This window comes from Cetorhinus maximus, chromosome 7 (assembly GCF_964194155.1).
Source record: "Cetorhinus maximus chromosome 7, sCetMax3.hap1.1, whole genome shotgun sequence".
In the NCBI taxonomy this organism is placed as follows: Eukaryota; Metazoa; Chordata; class Chondrichthyes; order Lamniformes; family Cetorhinidae; genus Cetorhinus; species Cetorhinus maximus.
In genome coordinates this window covers 75,327,691-75,346,076 of record NC_135885.1, presented here as the reverse complement: position 1 = coordinate 75,346,076, position 18,386 = coordinate 75,327,691, and the positions used below count along the sequence as shown (strand labels likewise).

Genomic DNA, 18,386 nt, shown 5'->3' with positions numbered 1-18,386 from the left:
GTTGGAAACAGTTCAGAGAAGGTTTACCAGACTAATACCGAAAATGGGTGGGCTGTCTTAGGAAAAGTTGGACAGACTAGGCTTGTATCCGCTGGTGTTTTGAAGAGTGAGGTGACTTGATTGAAATGTATAAGATCCTGAGGGGTCTTGACAGGGTGGATGTGGAGAGGATGTTTCCTCTTGTGGAAGAATCTAGAACTAGGGGTCACTGTTTAAAAATAATGGGCTGCCCATTTAAAACAGATGAGGTGAAATTTTTTCACACAGAGGGTTGTGAGTCTTTGGAATTCTCTTCCTGAAAAGGTGGTGGAAGCAGAGTCTTTGACTATTTTTAAGACAGAGGTGGATAGATCCTTGGTAAGCAAGGGGGTGATAGGTTATCGGTGGTAGGTTGGATGCAGATTTGAGGTTACTATCAGGTCAGCCATGATCTTATTAAATGGTGACGTAGGCTCAAGGGACTGAATGGCCTACCCCTGCTCCTTGTTCATATGTAGATAAGAGAAGCAAAGAGAGAATATGAGAAGTTACTGGCAGTGAATGTAAAAGGGAGTTCAAACACCTTCTATTGGCATATAAATAGTAAAATGATGGTTAAAGGAGGAGTGGGGCCGATTAGGGACCAAAAAGGGGATTTTGTACATGGAGGCAGGGGATATGGCTGAGATGCTAAATGAATATTTTGCACATATCTTTACCAAGGAAGAAGATGCTGCCCAGGTCATGGTGAAAGAAGTGGTGATTCAAACACTTGATTGGTTTAAATTTGACATTGAGGAGTTATTAGGTACACTGACTGTAGTTAAATTTGATAAAGCAACCAGGACTGGATGAGATGCATGCAAGGATACTGAGAGAAGTGAGAATGGAAATTGCGGAGGCACTGCAATAATTTTCTAACTTTTCTTGGACTCGGTGGGTGGTGACAGAAGACTGGAGAATTGCAAATGTTACGCCCTTGTTCAAAAAAGGGTGTAAAGATAAGCCCAACAACTACAGACCAGCCAGTTTAACCTTGATGGTGGGGAAGCTTTTAGAAATTATAATTTGGGACAAAATTAATAGTCACTTGGTCAAATACAGGTTAATGCAAGGAAAGCCAGCACGGATTTGTTAAGGGCAAATTGTGTTTAACTAACTTGCCTGAGTTTTTTGCTGAGGTAATAGAAAGGGTTGAGGAGGGTAATGCCGTTGATATGCCTGGAAGTACCTGGGCTTCCAAAATGCATTTGATGAAGTGCCACTCAACAAATTTGTGAGCAAAGTTAGAGTCCATTGGGAAAAAAGGGACAGTGACAGGAAATGGAGTAGTGGTGAATAGATGTTTTCCAGACTGGAGGAAGGTTTATAGTGGAGTTCCCCAAGAGTTGGCGTTGGAACCCTGCTCTTCCTGATATGTTAATGACCTGGACTTTGGTGTACAAGGCACAAAATTTACAGAAACTTGGAAGTATTGTGAAATATGAGGAGGAAAGTGTTAAGCTTCAAAAGGACATAGGTTGGTGGAATGGGTGGACAAATGCAGATGAAATTTAATGCAGAGAAGTATGAAATTATTCATTTTGATAGAAAGAAATAAAGGGTACAATTCAAATGGGGATGCAGGAGCAGACCCCCCTCATTTGGGGGGATATGTGTGCGCAAATCATTGAAGGTGGCAGGATAGGTTGAGAACGCGATTAATAAAACATAAGGGAATCCTGGGCTTTATAAATAGGGGCATAGAGTACAAAAGCAAGGAGGTTATGATAAACCAGCATAAAACACTGGATCGGCCTCAACTGGAATATTGTATCCAGTTCCGGGCACCGTACTTTAGGAAGGATGTGAAGGCATTAGAGAGGGTGCAAAAAAATACATGTGAATGGTTCCAAGATGAGGAACTTCAGATAAGTAGAAAGATTGGAGAAGCTGGGACTGTTTTCATCTGAGAAGAGAAGGTTGAAAAGTGATTTGAAGGAGGTATTCAAAATCATGAGGGGACTGGACAGAGTAGATAAAGATGTTCCCATTGGTGGAAGGACTGAGAACCAGAGGTCACAGATTTAAGGTTACTGGAAAAAGAAGCAATGGTGAAATTGTCAAGAAGATATAATAATTCTCATAATGTTATTGGAATTTATTGTAAAATAGAGTTTTATATATATATATATATGAGAGACTTAATTGAATTAGTCTGGATGCTTTGATCTAAAAAGAGAGGTTAGGCTTGAAATGTTAATTTGATAAACATGGGGAAGTTTGGAAGGGTAGGTGTCGAGGGAGCATTTGCATTTTGAAATAAACCAGACTAGTTTATTTTCAAAGGAGGGTGAAATGTGTCACCTAGCCAGGTGAAGTTTAGCAACGGTGTGTTTATTTTTCCCAAAGATTACTGGTAAAACTTAGTGCTGTGAGGGGATTTTATTATCAGGGAGATAAAGTCCAAAGACATAGTGAAATAATGGGTATTTGTATTCAAAGAGGAAGATAAGTTTAAAGAAAAGACTGTTTATAAGGGAAGGCATTTTTAAGATCTACAAGTATGTGAAAAGCCTTCAGCATCTATGCCTCAAGCTGCTGTCCTCAAAGGACTGAAGTTAAGAAAACTCACTTGGAATTCGACTTGTTCAGGGTATCATGTTTCTTTGCCTGGTTCTTTTAAAATCTGTGTGTCTTACTGTTGCCTTAACAAAAGTGTAACTGGGAGTTAGATTGATTAGGGGATTTAGAAGTTATCAGAGTAGTAATTTGTAGATCTATGTATGTATTTAAAATCATTTCTCTTATTAATAAATGTTTAATCTAGTTTTGTAAAAACCCTGTAAGACTTGGTGGTCTTAATACTACTGAATTCAAGGCACACATCTCGAAATTTATACAAATTGAAAATTAGCTGTGACATTTGTTTCACGTTTGCCTCTGGGATTTGAACAGCTCAGCATTTGCTGTGTCATAACATGAGGAAATCTTTTTTTTTAAACACAGCGAGTGGTTTGGATCTGGAATGCAATGCCTGAGAATGTGGTGGTGGTAGATTCAATCATGGCATTTGAAAGGGAATTGGATCATTTTCTGAAAAGGAAGAATTTGCAGGGCTATGGGGGAAAGGTGGGGGAATGTCAAAAGGTGAATTGCTCTTGCTGAGAGCCAGCACCGAGACAACAGGCCAAATGGTCTCCTTCGGTGCTGCAACCATTCTATGGGCTGAATTTTGCTCTTGGGTGAGCAGGCCCCACCGACTCGGCGGAGGGCGGGCAGCCAATCGCCGCCGCTGAAATAGGCCCTGCCGTCATTTTACGTGGGCGGGCCATTTAAGGCACACCCAATGTGACGCCCGGCGGGAAGCGCTATGCACTTCCTGTGCGGGTGGGGGGGGTATTCCCTAAAAGCGAGAGTGCGGTCATTCACGCATGCGCGTGAAAGAGCACACATATCCCTGAGGCTAAGTGCTGCCTCAGGGAGATCACTGAAAGTTTTTGAAACTCTAAAAATAGAAAAATAAAAAAGTGTGACAATGTCACACGAGATGGGACATGTTAATAAATATCACAAAATCTTTAATAAATTTTTTTAAAACCGACATGAAATCTCATCCCGCCGGTGGATGAGGTTTCATGTTTTTACAGAAGCCCGCCAGGGCTCCTGGCCTGCCCACCAACCTTAAGATTGGATGGGCAGGTCCTTTAATTGTCTTAATTATCCTGCCAATGGCCTCAATTGGCCATTGATAGGCCGGCGGGCGAACAGCTGATCGCGCTGTGCCCCTGCCTTCCTGAAGATTTAAATGGGGCGGGTTGATGTTGGGGATTCCCCCCGACGTCATCCCGCGTCATTTTCACATCGGCGAGCGGGCCCCGCCCCCTTCTCGCCGACGGAAAAATTCAGCCCTATGATTCTATTCTGTGAAATGTATGAAGAGGAGCAAGGAGTTTTCTTGTGTTTCTGGCCAGCTTTTCTTCAGCAAAAAACTGGTCATTTACCTCTTACTGCTCATGCACTGCACAATTGACTGTTGTGACTACCGACATAGCAGTCAAGCGTCACTGTTTAAAAAATAAGTGGTCGCCCATTTAAAACCGAGATGAGCCGAAATTTTTTCACTCAGAGGGTCGTGAGTCTTTGGAACCCTCTTCCTGAAAAGGTGGTGGAAGCAGAGTCTTTGACTATTTTTAAGGCAGAGGTGGATAGATTCTTGCTAAGCAAGAGGGTGAAAGGTTATCGGAGGTAGGTGGGATGCAGATTTGAGGTTACTATCAGGTCAGCCATGATCTTATTAAATGGCAGAGCAGGCTCGAGGGGTTGAATGGCCTACTCCTGCTCCTTATTGTTTGTTCATGGTGACAGCATTTAATTTATCGGGTGCAAAGTGCCGAAGAACATTTTGAGGATATCATAAGGTGCTGTCTAAAAGATAATTTTTCCTCAACTTTGCAGTAATAGAAAATTTACAGCACTAATCTATTCCTTTCCCTTTTCAGGCTGACTACTAAATACATGTTTATTTTAAGCACATTACTAATTTCTAACATGGCACTATGTTCAGATAATGCAAGTAAGCAATCAAAAGCTTCATATATTTATTCAGTATTTAAATATAGTTTAACACTCATGTTTGTGCAAGGAATTAAATACGAATAAAAATCAGTGCAATTTGGGGCATGTCTGCAAAATTGGCAAGAATAAAATGCAAAAAAAAGCAATAGTCAAGGGTGAAACATGGCCTTTTGACCCTATGGCAGTTATTCTCGAGTAATCTGGCTCTTCTATTCTAGTTTGGAACTATAGTTTGAATGAAGTGTTATTATAACCTGTGTAAAAATGCAGTCCATTCTTCTGACAACCATTCTGTTAGCTCTTTTTGAAACTCATTTGCTGTATTTAAAACAGTTTCCTGCCCACTGGCTACTGCTTCTAACATCTTTATCAACTCTCCAGATGCTAATTCAATTAATTTTAAACTCATGTCACATGTTTTTTTTCTTCCAAGATGGAACTGTCCACCCAGCTGTATAACAGATCTAAATACTTCTGCAAATGGCTAACTGCTTCTCTCCCCATTTCAGAATCTGTAAATTTGACAAACTTACAATGGGTTTCAGTTTTTAAAATATTTACATAAATTAGAAAAATATGGCTCCAAGCATTGATGCATGCAATAATTGTCTCAATAACTCCTTCTCACCATTTCCACATCTGATGTTACACTGTTCATAGATAAATTGATTGAAAATTAAAATAAAACTAAGTGACTTTCCGCAATTTCTAGCTTAATTAAGGGTCTCTAAAGTTTTGTCAAAATGTTTTCTGAAAGTCTGTGTAAACTACATTATGTGGAGCAGCACTGTGTGTGTTTTTATGGGCAGAATTTTATCCTCGGCATGTGGGATCGGCAGCGGCAGGCAGGGGTGGTTCAGAAGCCAAATGTCACCCGTGATTGGCAGCCCTGTGCGATTTTACGCGGGCGGGCCAATTAAGCCCTGCCCAGCGTGATACGCGGCCTGGGAATTAACGCAAAGGGGTGGGCGGGGGCATGATGTCCGCCGGGTCCAATTGCGACCTGGCGGCTGATTCAAATGCGGCCTCGGCAGCCCCGGAAAGCTGCCGCCAAAGGACATGGAAGTGTTGCAAATGGAAACTGTAGCGAGTGGACACAGCAAGCGGAAGGGCAAGCCGGCAGGGCAGTCAGCCCCGCGTTTTTTGGACGAGGGCCTTGTAGCCCTCCTGGAGGAGGTGGCAGCAAGGAGAGAAACCCTTGTTCCCAGGGATGGGAGGAGGAGGCACTCACACCTCACCAAAAAGGCCTGAGAGGAGGTGGCATTCAGGGTGAGCAGCTACGATGTGGTGAGGCACACGTTGGTGCAGTGCCTGAAGCGCTTCAAAAATCTGCTGCGATCGGGGAGAGTGAGTACTGTGTTGGCTGCCCGCCAAGCTAAAAATTCTGCCCTATGTTTTATGGGAGGTGGGATGGAAGTAATTGAATGCAATAGAATAGGGCATTTTTCATTGCAAACTAATTCCAGTCGATATTATTATAAACCCAATCCAATATACTCAGCATGTAAAGAAAACACAGAGGCCGTCTTCCTTTGTTACAGTTCAAAATTGCAAACAAACCCAAGAAAAAGTAAAGAACAAAGAAATAGAGAAAGAGATGTTGGAGGAAACTCCCAAGCCTGATTGTGAAAAAGACACTAAAACTAGGATGCTTTGGTAGAGACTATTTCGTGCTTGCCACAGAGCTTACTTCTCCACTCCTAACACCATCTCCCCTGTGCTGGCTGACTCTGCTTTATACACACATCTGAGCATAATTAACTAATCAATACCTAACACCTATTCACCTTATTACATTAAACTACTAGGTGTTTAACATACATCAACAGAACATATTAAATACTAGCAAGAGAAAATGAGGAAAGAGAAAGAGAGCAATAAATGGAGAGAGAAGAGAAGTGAAGGTAAAAATGAACGTAAAATTAGGACAGAGAAACAAAGAATGAGATAAAGAAAAAACAAAGGTGAGGAAAAATGAACTTTTAAATAGCTTAAGGTTTTGCTTTCCTAAAGACAGAGCTGGTGGAAGGATTATTCTTAGGTCATGACATCTGTACCTAGCCCAGAATGGAGCCATGGTCAGACAAGGTCTAGAGTAGCGGGGCAGAATCTTAAAACAAACAACCATACTACAAAACTTTGTTAGGCCCTTCATTTAATCTTGCTTAATTAAGATACTTGCTGAAATATGTAAGTTAATTAACATATGGAAGTATAGAAGTTATTTTAGTGAACAACACTGTGGTTCAGTAGTCTGATAAGAAATATGAATAGCTCATTAATAATACAAACAGTGAAGTGTCTGAGATTGGCATTTGAGGAGTTGTGGAATTGACCATGGAGAATAGCCTGAGCTGAGATAAGGAAAGGATAGAAGATACGTGAATGACATTACAGGTGGGTTTTCAACCAAGGTTTAGACAAAGAACTCAACATAATATAGGGTATTTCAATATAAAGTAAATCTTTATAGGGCAAAAAGACCTTGTCAGTAATCCATCTGGGTAAAAGCCTATAAAGTAGGAGACTTTGGCAGGCCTCAGTGCAGTAGGCAGTAGAGAGAAACTCCCAAGGGTAGGTCCATGCTGACACTCTTGGTTAGTTTGAGAAGTTGTGAAGACCTGAGACATTGAGAAGAGGCTGTTTGTGCAGCTGTCCTGCCCGATCTGGACCAGTGCTTCCTGCTTGTCACGATTGTATGTTTTTGCTGCATAACCAGTGTGTTATTTCCTGCCTTAAACTCAACACACCACCATGTTGGTTGCAGTAAATTCTGATAGAAAGATTAAAATTATTACATCTATGAATAACTAGAAAAAAGTTGATTGATGAATTGTTACTAAAATGACTTGGGGCAGAATTTTCCCTTCGTCGGCCGGGCCTGGGAACGGCCACGAAATGGACCGCCGCCCGCGATCGGGTCCTGACTGCGATTTCACACTGGCTGGCAGCACTGCCGGGGTGGGGGTGGGAGGAGCAAGAGGGCTAAAGTCTGCGCATGCGTGGGGGAGCGCACAAACTGAAAGCTCTCTGAATTCACAGGGCTGCCCCAGGGAGCTGAAGAATCTTACAATTGAAAATAAAGATTTTTAAAATAAGGGAAAAATGACTTCACATGTGACTTAGTCACATGAGCAGGGGCATATTAAAAATTTTTTATTTTATTTTAATTGCTGTTGGAAACCTCATCCCACCTGTGGATGAGGTTTCCTAAAAAATGCAAAGGCCGCCTGGCCTATTTGCCTGCCCGCCAACCGTAAGGTTGGACGGGCAGCAAAAAATACAAATTAATTACTTGCTTAAGGGCCTTAATAGGCTTCTTAATTGTCAGCGGGTGCACTGCCGACTCTCGTGTGCGCCTGTCGACCGAAATATTGCATGAGTGAGTGATGAAGTCGGGATGCTTGCCCGATGACATTGCGCACTATTTTACTCCCGATCGGGTTGGCCTGCCCGTGGGATGTAAAATTCCACCCTTGGTGTTTCAGCAAATTTTTACTAAATTGCAGAAGCTTGGTTTAAACAACAGAACACAACGCAACTAGAGCTAAACATTATGACCAGAATTTTCCGGTCAGTGATTTGGGGGTGGGGCCCGCTCGCCGACGGGAAAATGACGCGGGGTGACGTCGGGAAGAACCCCCGACGTCATCCCGCCCCACTTAAATATTCAGGAAGGCGGGCGGACAGCGAAATCAGCTGGCGGGCAGGCCAGGAGCCCCAGCAGGTTTCTGAAAAAACATAAAATCTCATTCACTGGCGGAATGAGGTTTCATGTCCGTTTTAAAAATCTTAATTAAACTTTGTCATATTTATTAACATGTCCCATCTCGTGTGACATTGTCACAGAGGGGGACATGTTAATAATTTTTTTATTTTTCTATTTTTGAGGTTTTTTAAACTGTCACCAATCTCCCTGAGACAGCACTTAGTCTCAGGGAGCAGTGCACTCTTTCGCGCGCATGCGTGAAAGACCGCACCTTGACAGTTGGGGAGTCCCTCCCCCCTCGCACAGGAAGCGCATAGTGCTTCCCATTGGGCAGGCCTTAATTGGCCCGCCCACTCAAAATGGCGACGGGGCCCGTTTCAGCAGCGGAGTACGGCTGCCCGCCCACCACCGAGCCGGTAGGCCCTGCCCGCCCATCAAGGGCTAAATTCTGCCCTATGGGCGGGATTTTCTAGCCCCGACACCGGTGGGCATTGTAACGGGCAGGACAGGAAATTTTGGAGAACTGTTAACTTTTGACACCTCTCCAAATTTTCTCGTCCCACCTGCAATGATGCCTGCCTGTGCTAGGGCCGGAAAATCCCACCTCATGTGAAATAAACAACTCTTCTTAATTGGCTTCAGTTGGTCCTCCAATGAACTTCAAATAAATCCAGTAACATGAAAAGTGCACAGATGTCGAAGAATGAAAACCTGGCAGCAGGCAAAAAGATGATGACAGAGTCTAATGAGAACTGTCTGGAACACTCGGAGCATACTTAAGACTCAATTAAAAATGAAAATAGAAGGAAAACATGATTTACTAATCTTCTGCATAGAAATGTTAAAGACTCCATATAAAAACATGCAGAAACAAGTTGAAAGGGCAATGAGAGGATCTGGAAAAACTAGCTGCAGACACAAAACTTGGCAGTGAGAATTTCTTTGTATTAGGTTGGGAGAACACTAGAAGGTGTTAATGGGCAAAAGCTGTAGATGGGCACAATGTTCTGAATGACTGCTTCCTCCACATTATTCGCTGGAGAAAACATGAGCAACATACTTCCCTAAATCACAACAATCTTATTGAAATGAATAACTTGAAGACAAATGAGTTAAAAATGCTAGGCTAAAAGGACTCAAAATAAATGGCTCCCTATGGATGAATAGTTCTTAATTCAAAATACTAAGACAAGATGGGAATTGTGAAGCATTTGACAGTCAGCACAAAGGAATTGATGAATACTGGGGAAATCCTGATTGATTGGAAACAGGGTATATTGATAAAAGGTGACAAACCAGGCCGCAGCAACTACAGCATTTTATCAATACCCAATAAACAAATTAAACGGGAGTAATTTTAAGGGTTACCTGTAGAAAATAACCTGCTTAACAGAGGCAAACATAGACTCGAAAGGATAAGATGCTACTTTACCACCCGCTTAGGCTTTTTTAAGAAGGTACAATTACACATCACGTGGTGTACCTTGGCTTCCAAAAGCATTTGATAATGTTCCATCTGAAGGGCTATTGTTTTAACGTGAAGTGGTGAGGGTTCAGTATGAAACCTGCTAATAATAATAGTTGAGGAGTAGGAAGAAGCAGGAACTTGTTAGAAGAGTTATGGTGGGAGGACTTCAAATCTTTTTCACTTTTTTTTCATTCATTATTTCATCGGATGTGGGTGTCGCTAGCAAGACTGGTGTTTGTTGCCCATCCCTAATTGCCCTTGAATTGAGAGGCTTGCTAGGCCATTTCAGGGAGCAGTTAAGAGTCAGCCACATTGCTGGGGATCTGGAGTCACATGTAGGCCAGACCGGGTAAGGACAGCAGATTTCCTTCCATATCGGGCATTAGTGAACCAAATGGGTTTTTACAACAATCATAGTTTCATGGTCACCATTACTGCTGCTAGTTTTCAATTCCAGATTTTATTAATTGGATTTAAATTCTACCAGCTGCCGTGGTAGGATTTGAACCCATGTCCCCAGAGCATTTGCCTGGCCCTTTGGATTACTAGTCCAGTGTCATTAACACTCTTCCACCATCTCCCCTAAATTCCAAAGCACAATGCAACATTGTCAAACTCACAAATGGTACAAAGTCAAGAGGGGCAGTTGAACCTGAGGAGACAGCTCAGGTTCAAAACCACAAAATTTAGATAAAATCTGTAAATGAGCAGAACAATGGCAGATGAAATTTAATAGGTCTAAACGCAAAAGACTCTGCATAGGCAAATAGTCGCACAAGTATTTAATCAAAGGTATCAGACTAGTTGAGGATGAAATTGTCGGAGATTTGAACTCAACATGTTCAATCACTATTGTATGGTATAACTAAAACAATGTAGTAGAAGTCAAGAAATCATGGTTGATTTATACAGGGCTCTGGTCAGATCACACTGTGAATAATGAATTCACGACTGGCCTCTGAGACATAAGGGTGACATTCAAGCTCTAAAGTTGGTTCAGAGAAGACCCTTGAGACTGACTTTCTTACATCCAAGAATTAATTTGTGTTTTTGCAGACTTGAAAGGAAGGGAGTCAAAGTTAACCTTAGAGAGATCTGCAAGGTAATATTGGAATAGAAAAGACAGCTCCAGAACATTTTTTCACACCAAATTATGGCAGCACTTGGGATACACAAGCTTAAACTAGTACAAGCAGGTACAGAGAAAGCAGGAACTTTTTTCCAGCAAGTGTGATCAACGCATTGAATCGAATCTTAATGCAAAGAAGGAGTCCATTTGGTCCATCAAGTTTTTGCCAGCTCTCTATAGAGCAATTCTTTTAGTCCCATTCCCCATCTCTATCCCCATAGCCCTGCAAGTTTATTTCCCTCAAGTGCCTATCCAATTTTCTTCTGAAATCATTGATCAGCTCTGCTTCTGCCACCCTTTTGGACAGCAAGTTCCAGGTCATTACTACTCACTGTGTAAAAAAAATGTTCTTCCTCGCACCCCCACTTGCATATTTTGGCCAAAACCGTAAACCTGTGTCCTAGTCCTTGTACCATCAGCTAATGGACTGACTTTTTTGTCCACCTTATCTGGCCGGTGCAATGATCAGTGTGAAATAAAAAGTTGCATTCTCAGTAAGACCCTTGAACAAGAACTATAATGAAGGAAAGCACATGCTGCCTACTAAAGATCAGGATGACTTTGGCAAATGAGATCAACTGAAGAATTATGTTGGGTTGTTTTTCATGTGTTTGGTGTATTCTGTGCATGTTTCTAGACAACAAGTTACATTTGATCCCCTGAAACTGTTTTCAGCCTAGTGTTGGTTATATGCCCCTCTGCCTAATGTTATTGTAAATACCAGTAAGGATAATTTGATGTTAGGTGAAGTTGGAGGTAAGGGTGTGATTGAACAAATCAGTGTAGGAAAACTATGCTGAAAGGAACTGTACTAAGTAATCAGCTGTAAAAATGGGTATAGAACCTTGGTGCAGAGAGGTGAGACTGGTACACCGGTACAGTTTAATTGGAGGGTTTACAGTTTAATCAGAGGGTTTACAGTTTAATCAGAGGGTTTACAAAGAAGACTTGGAAAAGTGGTTAAGCCAGATGTCACAAGTCATCCTTCAGTGATGCTAAGCAAGGATTATCTTGTGATGCAGACACACAAGATCTAAAAACAGGTAGTGTTTCAAATCCGACTCTCCAAAATCCGGACATTTTTAGATGATGCCGTGCATCAATTTTAATTGAGTAAAAAAAAACAAAATTACCTGGACAATTTGGCTAGGTACTGCATTGGTGCGGTGAGGCTCCTGACTAGTTATCCACTTCGCTGCTTATGCGCTGTTTATTCCGATCCTCGAGCAACCTTTGATTCCACCCGACCCTGCTTGGTCCGTACTGCCTGACCTGAAATCCAGCAAGATCCAAAATCCGGCATGGTCTTGGCCCAGGGGTTACCAGTTTTGAGACACTTTACCTGTATTTTCTCCTTTATCAAATGTCCAACGATGAGTTTACTGAAGTTAGCTTGGTTTAAGTGTCAGCTGACTCAACTGATGATACTCCTCACCTCAACATCAGATGTTCATGTGTTTAAACCCTGTTCCAACCCTTGAGCACATGATTGACGCTGTATTCATACAGAACCTTTAACACAATAAAACACCCCAAGGTGCTTGATAGAAGTACTTTTTTTATTCATGGCATGTAGGCATCGCTAGCTAGGTCAGCATTTATTGCCCACCCCTAATTGCCCTTGAGAAGGTGGTGGTGAGCTGCCTTCTTGAACCGCTGCAGTCCATGTGATAGGTACACCCACAGTGCTGTTAGGAAGGGGGTTCCAGGATTTTGACCCAGCAACAGTTCCAAGTCAGGATGGTGAGTGGCTTGGAGGAGAACTTGCAGGTGGTGGTGTTCTCATGCATCTGCTGCCCTTGTCCTTCCAGGTGGTAGAGGTCACAGGTTTGGAAGGTGCTGCCGAAGGAGCCTTGGTGTGTTTGACATTGAGCCATGTAAAGATATTTTGGGTCAGATTGGCCAGAAGTTGGTTGTAAGGGTTGTCATAAAGAAGAAAAGTGAGGTAAAGAAGCAGAGAGGTGTTTGGAGGGTATAGTAGAACTTAGGGCTGAGGAACTGAAGGCACAGCCGCCAGTGGTGAAGTGATTAAAACCTGGAATGCTGACAAGGCCGGAATTAGGGAAGCGCAGATATCTCTGAGGTTTGTGGGAGATTATAGAAATATGGAGAGCGAGGCCATGGAGGGATTAGCAGACAAGGATGAGAATTTTAAAATCAATACATTGCTTGGCCAGGAGTCAATGTAGGTCAGAGATGTAGGAGCACAGCGTTGATGAGTGAATAGGACCTGGTGCGAGTTAAGACAGAGGCCGCAGACTTCCGTGTGACCTCAACTTTATGGAGGGTAGAATTTGGGAGACCAGCCAGGGGTGCATTGGACTAGTCGAGTCTAGAGGTAGCAAAGGCATGAATTAGAGTTTCAGCAGCAGATGAGCTGAGATGGGGCAAAGTTGGATGATGTTAGTAGTTAGAAATAGGCGGTCTTAGTGATGGTACGAATTTGAGGTCAGAAGCTCATCTTGCGGTCGGGTATGAAACCAAGGTAGCGAACAGCCTGGTTTAGTCTAAGATTGTTGCCAAGGTGAGGGGGTGGAGTCAGCAGAGAATGGAGTTTGGAGCAGGAACCGAAAACAATGCCTTCAAGCTTCCAAATATTTAATTGGAGGAAGTTTCTGCTTATCCAGCATTGGATGTTGAATAAGCAGACTGATTATTTAGCAACAGTGGAAGAGTCAAGGGAGGTGGTGGTGAGCTAAAGCTGGGTGTAATCAGTGTACATGGGGAAAACTGACACTGCTTTCAGATGATGTCGCCAAGGGGCAGCATGTAGATCAGGATTAGGAAGGGGTCAAGGATAGATTCTTGGGGGACACCAGGGGGAACAGCTTGGTAGCAGGAAGAGAAGCTATTGCAAGTGATACTCTGGCTAGGTTAAATAGGTAAGAATGGAACCAGGTGAGAGCAGCCACACCCAGCTGGACAACAGAGGAGAGGTGTTGGAAGAGGATGGTGTGGTCAACTATGTCAAAGGTTGCAGACAGGTCAAGAAGCACAAGAAGGAAAGTTCATCTTTGTCACAGTCACATAGGATGTGTAAGAAATGGATTTTTAAAATATTTTTGTGGAACATTGTGTTATTCTGTGGAAAAGTCTGTGTGTGTGTGTGTGTGTGTGTGATTTAATTAATCTGGGCAGAGATTAATAGGAGCCAATTTTCTGGGGAAGTTAAGATATGAAAAGGATAGAGGTATTAGGTTTGAGGCTCAGGTAAATGGGTTAGATTTAATATTTGCATCTTTAGATAAGTTGAGAGTTTGTTTGAATATCGAAGAGGAGTCAGAGGTGGCAAGAAACATGTTTGCATCTTGCAGGAGTTCCATAGGTAAATAGGAGGGGGGATTTATCATTTTTTATTGACAAGATTGAAACATGAAAGATCTTATATTTGGAAGGGTTTGAGTTTCAAAGAGGTGTGAAAATGACGAAACCTGAGGAAAAGGGGGAAAAAAAGTATTTGAGTTACTGTTTTGCTGGAGAGAGCTATTTGAGCTGTTGAGGTAGCAGCTGCAGCAGTTTGAGCTGTTGAGATGGGCGCCGTTAGTTCTGGGCTAGGAGGAGATGGCGTCTGAACCAGACATCCAGTAAATCCAGGAAAGTCTTGGGCTGCAACAAGCAGTTTTATTCTGAAGTTTGATTTTCCACAGCGGAGGGGAAGGGAGTTGCAGGTCATGTGGTATGCCTTTATTGAAGCCACAGCAGTTTGCCTTTGGTAATATTATTGGGTTTCTTACAGTTAAACATTTATAAGGAAGTGTTGCTTGGAAGGTGTTTATTTGTGGATCTGACCAAGTGGAAAGTCATTTTGTGGGGGGAATGTTTATTAGACTAACCTTGATTGTGCAACAGTAACCTTGTGCGCTTAAGTTTTCTTTTATTCTTGTTAATAAAACTTTTACTTTCAATTTTTAAAATCCCAAAAGTGTTACTGGACCTCTTACTGCTGAGACCGGTACATCATCTTCCTTTCAGAATTCCAGATAAAAAGGGTATGGTCCGTAAGCCAAGTTTCCCTCTGGGATTTGATTTGCGCAGCAATTAAGATGGGCTGTGGTCATAACAGATGTCATTTGTGACTTTGATAACAGCTGTTTCAGTACATGGTTGAGCAGAAACCCGATTTGAGGGATTCAAGTATTAAGTTGCAGAAAGATTTGAACTGATTTGAGAGATGGCACCATGTTCGAGAACTTTGGAGAGAAAAGGGAGTTTGGAGATAGGACAAGGCAAGAGGTCAGGGGTTGGATTTTTGAGGAGAGGGGTGATAGTGGCAAATTTAAAGGAGAGAGGACAATACCTGAAGGGAGAGAAATGTGGGGCTAACATATCATATCAGCTAACATGGGGGCCAAGAGACAGCATTTTAGTGGGAATAGGGTCAAGGGAGCAGGTGTGTCTCATGGACGAGATGAGCTCAGAGAAGGCAGGAGGGGAGATAGGAAAGAAACTAGGGAAAGATGTGAGTTCAAACTAAAGCAGGGGAAGCATTAGAGGAAGTTTGGCCAGGTGGGCTTGTAGAAGGGGACGGAGTGACCGAGCAGCTGATTGGATGGTCTTGATCTTAGTGACGAAGAAGTCCATGAGCTCCTTGTAGATATTGTTGGAGCTGAGGATGGAGGAGACAGAGGAGAGGAGTATTAAGAAAATGGTCTGCAGTAGAGAAATAAGCTTGCATTCCAGAATGGTCCTGGAATGGTGAGCAGTTTTAGCAGACGAGCAGAACCCAGAAGTATTCTAGGTGCCCCAGCCAGATCTGGCAGCGAATGGCTAAACTAGTTGCTGCCATATCTTTTCAAGTCTGTGTCCCTTGGACTTAAGGGGGCGGAGATGAGGGCTGTACTAGGGGTATGAACAGTGTAAGAGAGAATAACCGTGTTTTGGGTACTAGAGCATCAAAGGTGGAGGTGAGGGTGTGGCTGAGTAGCTGCAGAAATATTGTAACAAACCAGAGGACCAAAGGCTAGACAGTTAGGATTTACTGTGGAAGTGTTACATTTTCAGAGATGCCATCATTTGAATAAAACATCAGAGGTTTCATGTTCCAGTTGCTTTGATTCACATAGAGATCAAAGATCCCAATTCGCTATTCAAGGAAGTCTTCCCATATACCATCTGTCATTTCTTCATCCAACGCTTTCAAAAACAGATTAACTGATCATTCATCTTTTTATTGTTCGTGGGATTTTGATGGGTGCAAAATGGCTGCTGAGTTTACTCATACAGCAACAGTAATTATGCAATAGAGTGTTTTGGAAAGCTATAATGAGACACTCTATTGATGCAAGTTCCTCGATTATTTTTCTGACATTTTTTATCTGCACAAGGAACCTTGGTCAATGAAGAAATACTACTTAAAGAAGCATTAATGAAAGATCTCTTCCTGAATAATACTTTTACCAAACACTTCCATGATACTCCCTTAACAAGCTAATAATGACTTCACATAATATGCAAATCTATTGTGAAATCCTTCTGATTGTGGGGCAATAAAATATTGCATGCAAGCTGCTAAAATAATGGGAATATACATCCCACTTAGCGAGGTAATATCTTGAATTGAAGGCAAACAGATATTCACTTGGTTCAGATGTTTTCATATAGATCATCAGTTGTTCTTTAAACCAATGTTTAGACCTGAACTGAAATTTAAATTAAAAATACTACCTTATGCTGAATTTTGTTTGTTTGCATTTATAAGGCCATTGTTGTTACTGATGGTGAACGTATCCTTGGACTTGGGGATCTTGGAAGCTATGGAATGGGAATTCCAGTGGGAAAACTAGCTCTCTACACAGCCTGTGGTGGTGTGAATCCACAGCAATGCCTCCCTGTGCTTCTGGATGTTGGAACAGACAATGAGGTATACCATTTAAATGATTTTTCTTAAAATATTAAGTTCAAGGAATAAAATTTGAGTACACGGTTTAATAGCACAACGAAGAAAAGGACTTTTGAAAAGTCTCTGACCTTTCCAGATTTAAGACCCACAAAGCAAGTAATGTCCTTTACAAACCTGACTTATCAGCACATATACAACTGAAGAAAATGTCAACTGCACTGCCCTTCCATATGCAAATGCAACCAAGGCAGATAAAATCCTCAGCCATCGCTCAAACTCCATTGAGTTTTCTGCAATGAAAAGTACATGTTATGTACTTTTTATTAGTTCATCACAATAGTGAATTGATTAAATGCCTATAAATGATTCATGTCATGTGATGGAAAGAGAGGATAACAATCATTTGTGTACAGCTTGTTATTTTGAAGTCCAACAGACCGACCACAGCAAATTTAATTGTGATTTAAAATTGTTTGTTTAAAAAACATACTTGGAACATACATTATTATCAGGATGGAACAGAAATGCTGTCCTTGCTGGAAATCATACTGCCCCTGGTCTCGATCCTGTTATCACTGACCATGTTAAATTGTTGTACACAGTCAGCATTATTGAATGGTAACAGTTTGCTATCATCAAGGTTGTATCCCTGAATTTTAAAATTATACACTTAATTACAAATCCTTCTCTCTGCCCCACAATCAAATAAGCAGAATAGTTGGGCTGAACTGCTGTTGTTGCATTATAACAACAGCAACTTATGATATGTTTATGGCATGGCCATGGAAAGATTTGAATATGAGGTTCAACATTTAAAAATTGGCACGGGGGAATGGCTGCCAATTAGGACAGTTGTGGTGGACAAACAGGACTTGATGTGGGATTTGATACAGGCAACATTATGTTTGACGAGCTGAAGTTTGTGTGAAATGGAAACCTAGTTAGTGCTGTAGTATTTGAGGCCAGAGGTGACAAAAGCATGAATAAGGGTCTCAACAGAGGAGGGACTGAAGAAGAGGCAGAGGCAAGTGATGTTACGGAGATAGTTGTGGGTCACCTTTCTGTTGGAGGATATGGGGTTGTGGAGCATAGCTTAAGGATAAATAGAACACTGAGGTTATGAACATAAATGGGGGTGGAAAATGTGACTTACACACACTGTCTTGTTTGTAATATCAGACTGTTCATCACAGCAACAACTTGCATTTATCAAATGTAGCAAAGCATCCCAAGGTTCTTCACAGGAGTATTGTCAAAAAATATTTGACACCAAGCCACATAAGGAGATATTGGGATAGGTGACCAAAAGTTTAATTAAACAGGTAGGTTTTAAGGAACATTTTAAAGGAGGAGAACGAGGTCTAAAGAGGGAATTCCAAAGCCTCGGGCTCAGGCAGCGAAAGGCACTGCTACCAGTGGTTGAGGGAATAAAATCGGGATGCACAAGAAGTCAGGAATTGAGGATTGCTGAGATCTTGGAGGATTGTAGGGCTGGAAGGGCAAGGATGTGTAGGAATTTGAAGACAAGGCTGAGAATTTTTATATCAAGGCATTGTCGGACTGGAAGCCAATACATGTCGATGAGCACAGGGTTGATAAGTGAACTGCACTTTGAGAGAGTTCGGATTTGGGCAGCAGATGAGTTTAAGTTTATGGGGGTGGTAGATGGGAGGCCATTCAGGAGAACGTTGGAATAGTCAAGTCT

At 42.0% G+C, this 18,386-nt stretch overlaps 1 protein-coding gene across 2 annotated transcripts in view; it reads left to right on the top strand.

The window, feature by feature from the left end:
• The window catches only part of LOC144682884 (NADP-dependent malic enzyme-like), a 227,113-nt gene that overhangs the window by 129,921 nt on the left and 78,806 nt on the right, over positions 1-18,386 (top strand). For both annotated transcript variants that reach the window (XM_078545739.1, XM_078545738.1), the window contains exon 6: positions 16,541-16,702. In XM_078545739.1, coding sequence (XP_078401865.1) covers positions 16,541-16,702 — 162 coding nt within the window. The remainder of the gene's footprint in view (positions 1-16,540; positions 16,703-18,386) is intronic.